General features: G+C 34.0%; 1 protein-coding gene across 14 annotated transcripts in view; it reads right to left on the minus strand.

Annotated features, from left to right (window-relative positions):
• LOC138325529 (band 4.1-like protein 3) overlaps window positions 1-14,213 on the minus strand; it is a 130,717-nt gene that overhangs the window by 31,201 nt on the left and 85,303 nt on the right. For 11 of the 14 annotated variants that reach the window (XM_069271261.1, XM_069271263.1, XM_069271262.1 and 8 more), the window contains 3 exons: window positions 3,283-3,405; window positions 2,029-2,130; window positions 1,571-1,613 (listed from right to left, as the gene is read on the minus strand). In XM_069271261.1, the coding sequence (XP_069127362.1) occupies window positions 1,571-1,613; window positions 2,029-2,130; window positions 3,283-3,405 (268 nt within the window). Of the gene's footprint in view, window positions 1-1,570; window positions 1,614-2,028; window positions 2,131-3,282; window positions 3,406-4,710; window positions 4,839-10,956; window positions 11,075-11,105; window positions 11,244-14,213 lie in introns of those variants that run through there. The other 3 variants (XM_069271270.1, XM_069271271.1, XM_069271266.1) reach the window with 3 other exon arrangements.

Here is a 14,213-nt window from a genome sequence, read left to right on the forward strand (position 1 = left end):
TAATTGACACAAGTAGATGCTGCAGATTATAAATGATTTATATTTATCTTAGCTTTGGATTTTTTACATGTAAATGCTTCAAACTTTATCAAAATATATTTTATGAGGCTAAATTGTACCATATTAAAACACATCCAAATTTTGTGGTCTAGAAATAAAACCATGTGGTATATTTTCAATAGCTGGATTCACATAATACAGATTAGCATTTAACCTAATAATGAAAATAGTCTGACACTGGGGAATTTAAAGGTTAATATCCGATACCAGGTACAGTATTGCACCCATGTGTTTACTAAATAACAAGAATAATAGGGCAATTTATAAGGATAAGAAACTACAAAATGACCACCTGCTTCATTAACATATAAAGTTGTGACTTTAAATAAAGTGTATAAAGCCTATCCTATATACAGGTATTTGTTCTGATAACACAATTTAAGACCAAAATTTTTGCTGAGCGAATAAAAAATGATGTTACTTTTCATAACAGCATCTGTGGTTGCCTAGTCAAAATATAAAGATTTTGATGATCCTAGGGCTTGGTGGTCGGTGATCCAGGTGAAAATACACCAGACATTCCTAAACATATGTTAATGATAGCCATACACGGTCAATTACGAGCTGGACTCCACTTATATCTGATAGGGCAATACCCTCCTACAACACAGTGACCTTGAATGGTAACAGATTTAAATCTCAATCTACTTCCTTTCTTATGTGGTTACCAGCCGCATGGCCCACATGTTTATGGACAGATAAGCTTTGTACCTTGTTGACAGAAACTAGAGAAGGGACAAATACCTCAATATACCTGACACAGGAAAACTAATTTCATAAACAGATTGAGAAGGTTTATCAAATAGAAAGCTATTAGTACATGTTCCGATTCACATAACTGCCTGTATGTGTTCGGCCTGTAGTACTGGTCTCGCTTGACTGACCACAAACTCTCTGTCAACACCTCCTGTGACAAGGAAATGAGGTCATTAGCTGACCAGTGACCCGGCTGACTGGGCAAGTGGTCAGACTTCCTACTGCCACTGGGGTCCCAAGCAACCAAGGCCAGATGTTTCACATCAAAAGAAAATTAATCCTGATCTTTAGATTTATAGATTTCTTGTATCAAACGCAGAAGGGTGATGATGTTGCATTGATAGAACATATAAACTAGAATTCATTACACTGTACCACAATTTTATAATAGAGCTCACACCTTTTTAGAGACATTAAAATGACAGATCATTTCAGAACATACTAAAGGAATTTTACGACTAAGACAGATTGAAGATTTTTCACAGAACAGACATAAAATGTCCCAGTCATCTCAATAAGAACTTTGCATGGGACTCAACAGGTATTTGAGATAGAGTGTACATGTATGGATTGTTAATTTTGCTTAGACAGAATGTACAAACTGGGCACTACTGTTTTAATGTCTATGCTTTTATTCGTTCTGTGTAATTATAATATAAGGTACTTCATGCTGCATTAAAATTCCTCACTTTTAAATCATTTACTATCTATTGCAATTTCAAATGACTGTTAATTTTCTTGATATTGTACAAACCTTTCAACTGTTTTGCAATCTTCTTATCTCCAGACAACCAATACTGTAATGAAAAGAAACATAATGTAATCATAAAAATATAAACAACATACCCTATTTTCTATTTTGACGATGATATTTGAAAAAATGTCCCACTGGTTTATAATCCAAAAGAGACTTGGGCTATTGCTTTAAATCTTCTAATATGGTGGTTTGAAACATGATAAAACTCCTGAAAGTGGAATGATAACCTAATATATACCCTTCAATTTTACAATTTAAATCATACTCAGAACTTGAGTCACGGGGTGCTTACTTGGTCAAACATGGTACTCTACTGTCTTTAAACATGGTTAACATTAGCTCATTCACCACTGGAGACACATTTAGACTCTTCTCAATCAAAGACCAGACCAGTCCATTATGAATTTTTAGTTTAGAAGATGGGGAATGGTATTGAGTTTTACAAATCAACTTACCTTTACATCTTTGTCTAAGTATGTCAGTCCAAAATATTCTACTTCAAGGAGGTTGAGATTTGTACATACTTTATCGAATAACACCTGTCCATTTGCTCCTTTCTGTAAACAAAAGACATAAATATTTTTGAAGACATTGATCTGATTCATAATGTCACACAGACAGTATTATACCTCAAAAGAATATACATGGAAAGTATGAAGATGCCCCTGCTTTTACGTACAAATGTTCATGTATCTTTTATTTATTTTATTGACATCCCAAAAGAATATACATGGAAAGTATGAAGATACCCCTGCTTTTACGTACAAATGTTCATGTATCTTTTATTTATTTTATTGACATCCCAAAAGAATATACATGGAAAGTATGAAGATACCCCTGCTTATAGGTACAAATGTTCATGTATCTTTTATTTATTGTATTGACATCCTATGATCAGCCAGGTTCATGTACCAAAGCATGACAGGATGAACTCAATGGATATGGGACAGAATACAGGACAGGACAGGACAGGACGGTGGTCGGACATGGGTATCACAATATGTACCTACACCCAAAAATTTCATTTCAGGGGAAATTTAAGGTATCTGTTTCTTATATTTATCTCCCACCAAATAATATGACATCGTCGGTAATATATCTTGTTCAGAATGGACAATACACTCACTCTGAGGGTGAATCCCAAACACTAATTTGCAAAATCTCAACTGCTTCCCCTATAATACTAATACAGTGATCATATTGGTCGAAACAATTTTTGGTGAGTCCAAAAGGAAAAGTATGATTCCAGGACTTGTCTAACGTTGGATGCCAAAACTCAATGGATATTTTGTTTTACTACAAGGTAATGTTTTATTTACAAATGATATTAATAAAATTATTCACATCATACTAATAAATACACATCTAATACAGTCAGTGGATACATCTCATTCTAGAAGTATATGGAACCCATACACATTACACAAATGATGTGATTATCCCTGTGTGTTGTTCTTTATCAGTCTAATTGCAGTCTAACAGTACAACTAATACTATGGCTTCATAAAAAATCCAATCAGTTTCTTGGTTACAAATCCACTCATCAGTTTATTTGTTATGAAGCCAGCTAAGTACTAATTATTGGTCAGACTGTTCTATTACTCACTCAGTCCTTAACCAAACCTTCAAATGTGAACAAAATGCCAAACTGTTAAGACATATTCTGTTCACTTAATTTTGATAAAAGGTGTTTATACCGTAACACTTACATCTAGTTCAATTTCTAGTGTGGAGGCATCAAGCAAGGTGACTCGGCACATCACCATCTTGCCTGTGGGTTTGGAGCGGCGCTCTACTTTGGGATTTGTTTTCGGCTTCTCAGTTTCTTTATCCTGTGAAAATAAAATAAGGAAATGAAAAACCCAATTAAGAAATGATCAAAATATTAGCTTTTCGTTATATGTTGGTGTGACAATATATCATTCCTGTAGTGTTTTTAAGATATTGATCATGATCATCTTCATTATGTCAATTAACATTTCTATTGCCAATACACAGGGTATAGAGCTATATACATGTCCTCATATACCTATACAATATATATTATGTGTGTACTGTACAATATTGGAAAAGGACCTTATAGAATTGAAGAACATCAGTACTACTTCATGAAACTAGATATAACAAAGTCACTGTTCCATATGAATGCAAAGCATTCTCCTGATTAATTTCGGTGTATTTTTATAAGCAATTCATGATCAATGTTCATGGTGAGAATTAAATAAAGTATCAACTATCAACTATCTTAAATGATTAGAGTGCTAATAATCAGAGTACTTGCAATATAAATTGGTTATAAGCAAGAAGTTATCTTCTAAAACCTTTACTAGTCTATGACAGTATTATGCATTTAAGTGGTTTTTTACCAAATATGGACAGTAAATAAATCAAACAAAGTGAACATGTTATATACTTATCAGTGTACATTGTATTACAATGTATATGTGTACAAAAATATACAACCAGCTGTACATTACAAACGTACATTGTATACCAATGTACATCGTACAACTTTGTATCATAATTGAACACTAATGTGATAGTGAAAGCAGGTGCTCGTCAGTTCAAAATATAGAATTCTTCACACGTCTATTCTGTGAATGACCTTAGATTAACCTAGTACGTAAATCCACCATATTCTGTATACACGTACATATCTGTAGTTGTTTTCGAGCTGTTAGAAACTTCACACGTACAGAACTGATTGTACACAAAAGGTTAAATGATGCCATAAACACTCAATTATCGGCGCCGACTAGTAATTTTCCCGTGGCGGGCCCCAAGCATGTCTGGCACACAAGCTAAAATACCCGACATCGTAAGTAAACAACACACACTTACAGTCGTAAACACCACCAAATAAATATTTCAGTCGTTAAAAATAATCCATCCAGTTCACATGGTCACTTTTCAGAAAATATCATGCCCGTAAATTCCCAAACCGGAACCCGATCTCTGCAAATCGGGGTATCTCCTTTACATGGCTACCGCCATAGCGCATTCAAAAATCCCAATACTATCTAGGTCACATTACGCTAAAGATTTCTTCACAGACACTTGGCATGATGGCTTGTCTATCATCCTGTTTGCTACTAACATTTTTGTATAAATGTTCAGCGATCTTGACTGTTACTTACCTGATATATACTTGTCTAAAATCCTAAGTCTTACAAATTTTCTCAACATGGGGACAATTCACCGTACGAGTCTATGACATCACACGCATACACATCCCAGAATTCCTTAGAAAAGCTAAAAATATCCGCCAGGTAGAGTAAACAAATCTAGCCACAGGTAAAATCACATGATCGGCAGAAAGTACGGAATAGCCTAATAAATAGGTTCTTCACTATACAGTCTCTAACACCCCATAATAAATCAGGCGAGAAGATAGATTCATCCGTTGACTTTCTACACAGTAGGCGGTGTAAGTTATATATTACAGTTAAATAAAAGACAGCAGGTATTCATGGACAAAGTCAGGTAGCACAGTCAGTAACTGTAGATATATTTAGAATTAGTTTTCAGGTGGCATAAGACCTCATTTCTTATTTAAATTTGAATATGACAAAAAAAAAAAAAAAAAAAAAACATTATCATAGATTTCTTTACAAAGCCTTGAATGGTAGCCCTATTAAATATATATTAAACACATTTTTTAAATAAAATATTTTGTTTTAATTATTTTCATTAATTTTTCCTTTTATTGCACTCTTGTAACATTGATATATTTTTAAAAAAATATTTTAAATTTTGAGCATTTAATTTTATCACTGATATAATTTTTTCTGATGATCCATGAAGTTAGAACTGAACATTTTTATAACAATTTTTGATACAATATGTACAAAAATGTACATCAAAGTTAGTGTTAATTGAAATTAATTGCCATAATACCCTGTCTGCATGCAGGGTTCAACAATGTGTCATTTTATAAGCTTGAAGTCCTTCATATTCATTTTTGTCTGGTTTATAGCTGTAAAATATCTGGTATACCGTAGTGTAAGCTATTTTTTCAACCCACAATATATCAATTTAAAGATAATATTTTTCTTGTCAAGTGCAGTCTCATTAATAAAGTATACTATTAATTTCTAATTGTTTTAATTATGGTAAGATGTTTATAGTCAGACCACATGTAAACATATAAACCTTATAAAACTTAAAAAGTACTTCCATTTAGAAATACTAAAACGTGACCTTGGTAAATCATATAAGAAACAATTCAATGCACAAAAGACCTCTTGGTTGCAATTAAATAATGGTAAATAATCAGGATATTATGATATGCAGTGTATACTTCAAATCAATTTAAATGAAAATAAAGTGAAGTCCTGACTTTTTATAGGAGTCAACACGACGATAATACTTATATAGACTTTAAAGTTGTGAGTGTGTGTATGTGTATATACGATGACGTACCTGAACACACCTTTAATACAAGTACATGTATATGTATACATATATAGGTATGTATAGGAATACCAAAGGTTCACTGAGGCTTGTCAGCTAGATCAGACACTGATAAATCGCTCTAGACACAAAACATACCCATCACTGTAAGTTTATGTTCTCATATGGTGTTTTCTTCATGTAATGTGAAAATTGCAATGAAGCTGCGGTTTCCTAGTTATAGAAGATCACACATCAAAGGGAGAATTTTAATAATTCAAGGTTTTTTTTCACATCAAGATAACATCTTTTCTTGTGGTATCTACATGCTTAGAAAGCTTAGTAAAAATATGTTAAGTCTGCAGAATTCTCCTCAGATATGTGTTGTAAATATGAATATGAAATTTCAAATTTCACAACATTTATAATGCTAGTTTGTTTACTTATTTCAACATGAATTAATTGAACCAAGATTACTGGGTATTCATGTAAAATGTATATTACATATTGTAGTTATAATGTTTATACATGTATCTCTGATTGGAAAAGTAGATTCATTCTTAGATTAAATTCTCAAAACATTTAGTTGCTGCATGATTTCTATATAGACCTATTTGAGATTTCCTGCAAATCTAGCAAGTATTTCCCCAAATAACCACTTCAAAGAGTTATATGAATAACACCATTTTCTCCATCTTTCTCAGGGACAGAAAGGATTTGCTATGTTTACTAGGCTAATTCACCTCGGGGTAGGTCGGTCAGTTTAAATGCTATTAAAATCCTACAAATGCTGAACCAGTACCAATTAAATACCCCTAAACAGTCAATTAATACCCCATTATACCTATCAATATATAAGTTCTTCAGTACATTAACAACCAAAGATAACCCAAATTCCTGGTACTCTAAACAAAAAATATCAGTTATATATTCATATGAACCATTCATGGTAACTTTCAGAACCACAAAGTTGGAACTCTCCTATGGAGGTTAATCTTGCTACACAAAACACAACAACACCTTTTTCTGTATGTATATATCCAGAAGAATACTCAAAGCCACCAGTCTCTAGAATATAAAGAACATCACTTAATTTTAGCTTGATAATTTTTGTCTGGTTCTAGAACTAGGGGGAGATAATCCAGCATTATTGATAACTTTGGGTCTGGTGGCCAGTCTAATTCAGAAAGTATATATACACATTGATGTATTATAAGTGTGTACTCTTGTACTATCTATATCCTCATTAACAGGCCATTATCCAACAAGTACCTACCACTTATATCTACATAGTCTAGGTTTACACTGCGTGACCAGCACACTTTGGCCCCCTGAGGGCCTGGTCAGACTTCCCTGTTTCTGACTATTATCTATTGGAAATCTAACACCAGGAAGATCTAAGGCATTTCTATGATGGACAGTGGCTACTAAAGAGAACACTAACCACTCTGATATGGCTGTAGAGATGCCAAGAGGTGGTCAAGTAAAACTGACCATGCAGCTGTCACATCCAGATTTTTATGATATCTGATTGACCTGAAGGTACAGAGCTACTGTTATAATGATGTGTGAGAATACCTTTTTTATTGTCTGATCGCCTGTCAAAGTCACCTCAGGTCAACCATAAACCTTCTGTATTCACATATGGCAAGATCTTACACTGTTGAAACAATGCTTTATCTACTGTATACCTAAGATACTTTACAATCTTCAGATGCATATAAGCCTGTAAATACCATACAATATTTTTTTGTGTTTTTTGCATTTCATCTTTTGAAATGCACAGCTGTCGGAAGATATATCAGTAGTAGACCAAGCATGCTTGAGCTAGTATTCAGTCTTGATTATTTTGATAATACAAGTTATTTAAGATATAGGCCTACAAAATGAAGACATTTTGAAAGTCAAAAGTATGTTTTTTTGATTTTTTTTTGTGTCTATGGACTGCTTTTGGTTTCCAAAATGCTTAAAAGCATGCATTCAGCTAGCAAATGCAGGGAAATAATATCAATTCCTTGTGAAATCTTGTGAACTTCAAATAAGCAGTTACATAATGGATTTCAAATGCTGATTAAGAGGCAATTACATTTCATTTTAGAGAAACCACCTATTCAAAGCGACTTTATTAAAAAGGATTTTAAATGATATTTTCATTAAAACAAAATTAGTCAACATGTTTAAGAATAAGATGACATTCCTGGTGGGTATGTCACACACATGTTTGTACTCCAACATGCACATGTGTATCTTTTATAAATCTACAGAAAGTAAACAGTTTTATTTGTGATAAAATTTGTATTTCCTGATACCCCTGTAATAATTTCACTATATGTATATCCATATCACACAGAATCTCACTGGGTAAAATTAAATCCACCGGCATCCACTTGATACTAATGAATAATCCATTATTTTACACGATTAATATATCCAAATAGATCCAAGTAAAATCCATGATAAGAAATGTTGAAAAATCTGCTGCTGAATCCATTAGCACATGTAATCCATGTTTTGTATAGGTACAATTTTCACAAATCATCATGGTAAATCCATCGTAGTAATAATCCACATCATTTGTTTGCAGAACATCAAGGAATAACTTTTGTGATCACCAGCTTGTTTATTGAAAAGAATAACTTCCACATAAAAAATTCACTGTCTCCAGGTAAAACGGCAATGATGTACATTCTCTTTTAAAAGGATCCAAGGAAACGTTTGAAGTAACATTCCAAGCATCTTGAAATTATGCTCTGCTTCAAACACTGAATCATTTTATATAATCCATGAGAGAATCTAACATTTCTTCCTTGAAAGAGTAATCCAATTATCTTCCAATGTCTTCATCCTTTCCTTTTCCGGCTTTCCCCTGTATTTCAATCTATATCTTGTTTTCAAATTTCAGCATGATATTCAGTTAACACTTAGAATCTACCTGCAGCTGACAATCTGACAGTGGAGGTGTTGTTATTTCAGACATGACCTCATATTTTGACAAAATAAGTACTTGAAATATTGGTGTTGTATATTAATTAGGGTTCACTTATAAGGACTACTTGTATTCAACTGGCCAGGAGACCCTAATTATAAGATATTGATAACTTTCTCAGCAGAGTTCTTTACTAGATTTTCTCCCCCTAGTTTGAAACTTAGGAATCAGACAAAAATAATCAAGCCAAATTTTAGTGATGTTTTCAATATTCTATAGACTGGTACGTGGCCAGTCTGTACTTGAATATATGTTTTATTTGTTGATAAACAGTATGCAGGTTATCATTGCACAGGAAAAATCATTTATTCATATCAAGTGAAGTAAAAGTTTTCGGTTTAAGAAAATAGATCGTAATTTAAATAAAGATATACCTAGTAATATGTATTCCAAAATACGAAAGTTGCTTTTTTCAGTAAAACTTTAATTGAAGTTGACAGGAATCAAATTTGACTTTCCCATGATCTGTAATAGCTCAGAAGGTCACTTGAGGGTATGGTGTTTGCTTTAAAAGTCCTCCACTGGGTTTGATGTGAAAATCAATATTTGGTTTACAAGGTTGTATTTCCTGTGTATACTGGGAGAAATTAAACATCTAACTTTATATAATCACTTGAGATCAAAAGTATAACTGAGAAAAATATACACACAAAACAATTAAAACCATTGAAAGAACCAGTCATAATATCATCTCATTGTTCACCCGATTTTTTGTTATATATATATATATATTTACATTTTGATAGGTATGATACAATATGCAGTTATTTGTATACTACTATAGGGGTTTAGAGATCCCAAAACGACATGTTCCACTATTCGGTGATCATGGTGTCACAAAAATCATGTCAAATGATAATATTATAATCAAAAAATGGTGGGACTTATCAAAGGTAATTTTTACTTTATCCCCATGTTATTTTGGGATCTCCAAACCCCTGTACTAATATTGCCATTTGAGGTCTTTTTTTAAATATGGGTCCTTTCCGAGCTAGCAGGGTTTGCAGAAAAGGAAAAGGACCTCACTTTTTTCTGAATGTCCACTCCAATTATTTAGAGGGACCCCATTTTATCTGAAAAGAACCCATTTCTTGAACAAATAGTGTAAAAAAAACCTTAGTACTCTTGTAAATGTACATAAAGATATCGTGTTTAATGACAGAACTTTGTATGCAATGTTCCAGCTAGGTTTTTTCAAAAAAAGGATTACTCATATATAATTCTGTATATTATAATTCAGCAAGAAGTCTTTGTGAATATATCATTCAAATTATGAACAAGCATGCATGTAAAAGACTTTTTTTTCCCCAATTTAAGACAAGTTCACTCAATTATCTCCAGAAATTACAGTTGTACAAATCCTTGACCTTCTATGGAGAGTAGATCATATTTCAAATGACAACTGACAATTTTACAATAGGGCCATGGAAAAGAGTGAACTTTTACCGACCAATATAACATTTAATTATATCATAGGGAGTTGGACTGTCCCATAAAATGGGTCGCCACAAAATAACAATATGAGTTATTCCGGTGAAAGTCTCGACTGAGAAACATCAACCGGGTCACGAACCCATGACTGATGCAGCATTGCTCCATGCCAAAACACCTCGTACATTTATCTCTGTATTATCGGGACGGCACACGAGTACAATAAAACGTGACTTGTTTATGATGATCTGATAGCATTGTGTGAGATTATGTCCCCTGAATCTCAATTGTAATGTCACAGAAGACTGTGGACCAGACAATATTAACGAATACATGGGGGCGATAATCGTGGTTTAGGGTAGAAGCTGATCCAATAAAATTGACAGTCCAATTTTGGTTAAAATTAATGAAAACGTTTAAATTACTTTTCTATATATAGCCTAAAACATGCTCACTTAATATATATACTTGTAAATATATACAATTACCATGGTAAAAGTTTTAACATTTACCCCTAGATGTGTGTCTTAAATCCCACTCTCCTGACTAATATACTTTCTTAATATGCACTTACCTCTATATGTGTAAACGTTGACCTTTTATGAACTATGTACAATGTATATTATATATAAAAACTAACACATCTTCTTCAGGTTAAGATTTCACTGCACAATCCTATGTGTTAAACTTTCATGTAAAGCCTTGCCCATGGTATAGACTTACCTACAACTAATGTCATCAACCACAGATTGAGTCATGCATCCTTTTTTTCTGATGATTTAACTTCCGTTACAATGTCACATACATACACATGGAGAGGAGCTCCCGTTAGTAAGATTGTAGGGTGGGAGTGTCCGGATGTCAAAAAGGTTAGGGAGTTAGCTATAAACGATTAAAACTCCAACTTCCTATTCTATCCTACGACACACAAATTTGACCCTGAGGGTCATAAACTACGAAATGATGTACTCTCATAAAGAGAAAATACCTGACGATCGAACAATAGATGTCCAGTTTCTACCTGTCCACCCAATGGTCAGTGTAGGTGTGTCAATCCTACAGGTAAATTTACAGGTATTAAACGTTGATGATAAGGTGTTGATACCTACGGGTTTAGTAATACAGGAAGTGTGAACTGTTAATACAGGTGTGCAAGTTACCTAGGACTACCTGTAAAATTGATTAGTTCCTGGAAATGTCTTGTGATGGATAATGAACTTTTTCATACAGGCATTATACAATTACAATGGGATACAACTTGGTGTTTATGTGTAGATTTGGCTAGACTTTATAAATATTTAATGATTTCTCTCGTGCCTTCTGTCGTTAAACCGAAGAAAGTTACCTCCACAAAAGACTGTCTTTTTCTGCACAATTGTTTGTGATCAATTATGGATGATGTAATTATTTATTGTGTATACAGGAATCAGGTGATAATTTTATAGTCATATTACATATACTTTACATTGGTACAAACACTAGTGTACAGGAGAGCTGAAAATCGCAACAACCAGACCAGGACTCGAACCTTGGACCTCCAAACTGTCGACACACACTAACAGAGTGACAATTACCAGTACAGCGCCGTAGTTAACAACACTTTGCTCATTCAGACAAATACGGTTTCTAGATCTTGAGTGACAATTTGAAATGGATGGAACTACTACTGGTGATATACAAAACTAACAATAATTTCCTCAACACATCTTCATATGGAATCTGGACAGCATCCACACAACAGGATTGGACAGACAAGGATAACACTATGTGCCTGTCCCCCTCTCCCCCTGCCACCCATTTTCATGGTTAAGATATATATATATACCAAGTATTAAATGTGCATACGTTTCATGCATAAATGTCAGTCCATGCGAAATATGCCTGTCCAATGGACATGTCCGGTAAAAATCAGTTGTGGTCCGGCACTTAATCACGTTTTTCCGGACCAAATGTCCGGCATACGTTTTCTACCTTAGTCACGTGAAGAGTCGTCACTTGAGCGTTTGAAACTATGGTGTTAGAATCACTGTAGTCAAGCGCTTTGGTAACCAGTACTGACCTTTGTCGTCATTGATTTTGCTTGATATTTCAGCAACATGCTTTGGTATGTTAACGGGGCAAAGCCCGGCAAACACTACCAAATGTTAGTAGAATGTGTCTTAGTGGTTTATTTTTAGTTATTGAACAGTTAGTACATATCAGTTTGATTTTTTATTGAAAGGTAAGTATTTGAAGTTGTCTTAAACGAAATGTCCTGTAAAAGTTGTTTCGGTCCGGCATGCTTGGAATAGTTCCCTGACCAATGTCCTGTTAGAAATTCTGTATTTCGCATGGACTGCAATGTTTTTCTTTGTACATTTTGTCTTTGCAAAATTGAACCTGCAGTGATTATAGCCACCCTGTATTAAATTGTCTACCAGCTTAGACATATAAGACCTTACCAATCTTGTAGGATGCTATCAATAACATGATCTATAAGTTGATAGTGTCTCCCTGGGTCTCAGCAGCAGTATAGTAGCTGTGACTTCCTGAGGCCACAGACTCACAAGATAATGACTGATGATGTTGTATCGAGAATTAATACATAATAAGGGGATTACAGCATCCTAAAGTCACAGCTTGACGACTGTCTGGGCCTTTAAGTACATTAAAGATAAAGGATATCCCTAAAATCACCCATGGGTGGTGCCGAATGTTGTCTCCACATGGGTGGCGTAGGAATTACTCCCGATACTCAAAAGAGTTCTGCAGAGACAGTGATGGTTACTTGGCAAAAATAAGACAAAAAAGACATTAAACTTCCTTGAAACATTTAGGAGTAAAAAAGAAGCATGCATCATACAGCTGTTTCAACATTCTGGGACTCGTCAGTGATTGCAAGGGCCTTGAGTGTTGATAGCTATATGTATCGGAGTTGGCAAAAACTGCTTTAAACTACCATCAAACAATTTACTGAATTCTAGTGAAAAGTAAAAGTATAATCTAGTGAAAAGTTACTTAGGACCAATACCAGGGTACCAGTATACCAATATCACGAGCAATCTTGATTAATGATATTATGCACACAAGAATTTTAATGTACAGATCTCAAGACATGGATATTCTTTTATTATTGCTGATGTCTATAAGTGCAGTATTCCACTGTATTGTCAGCATTTCTCCTTCAAGGACAGGAATATATCACACAGAACAAAAAGATGTCCTCTTATACACTCGACATGACAGACTGTTGAACAAGTCGTACAGATATCCCAATGAACATTACAGAATGATACTGGAACCAATATATCCTCTAGACCTCATGATTACCTTGTAACTGATGCTGTTGGTCAAGTCACACAAGTTAAGTGTCCACTCCAGTATGTCCAGTCATTGACCAGAGCAAATGGTCAAGCACTGTTTACTGACCCTTGAGCCAATTTGTCCCATATTGATCCCAATGAATGCTGTAGTAACCTTACAGTTGCCCTACAGCTATGTGGGTTCTAAGCTGTCATTCACCTAAATGGCGATATTATGTGTATCCAGTTTGTGACCCAACAATCCATTTAACCTTGATAAATTTTAGCATAAAATATTAACAGTCACTATAATTAATTAATTAACTAATCAATGTTGTGTTTCTATTATCAGGAACCATTTCTCTTCAAAACTAAAACAAATTTTTAGCAAGAAAGATGACAATGTACTAGCTCTTTAGAGACACGATTATTGATGTGCTGTCCTTGTCTGACAGAATATGACCAACTGGCAAATCTGATCCTGTTATTCTCAATCATGTATTATTAAAGGTACAGTATGCATCCAAACTTTGTTCTTCCCAATTTCTCT

The sequence above is a fragment of the Argopecten irradians genome, chromosome 6, assembly GCF_041381155.1.
Source record: "Argopecten irradians isolate NY chromosome 6, Ai_NY, whole genome shotgun sequence".
NCBI classification, from domain to species: domain Eukaryota; kingdom Metazoa; phylum Mollusca; class Bivalvia; order Pectinida; family Pectinidae; genus Argopecten; species Argopecten irradians.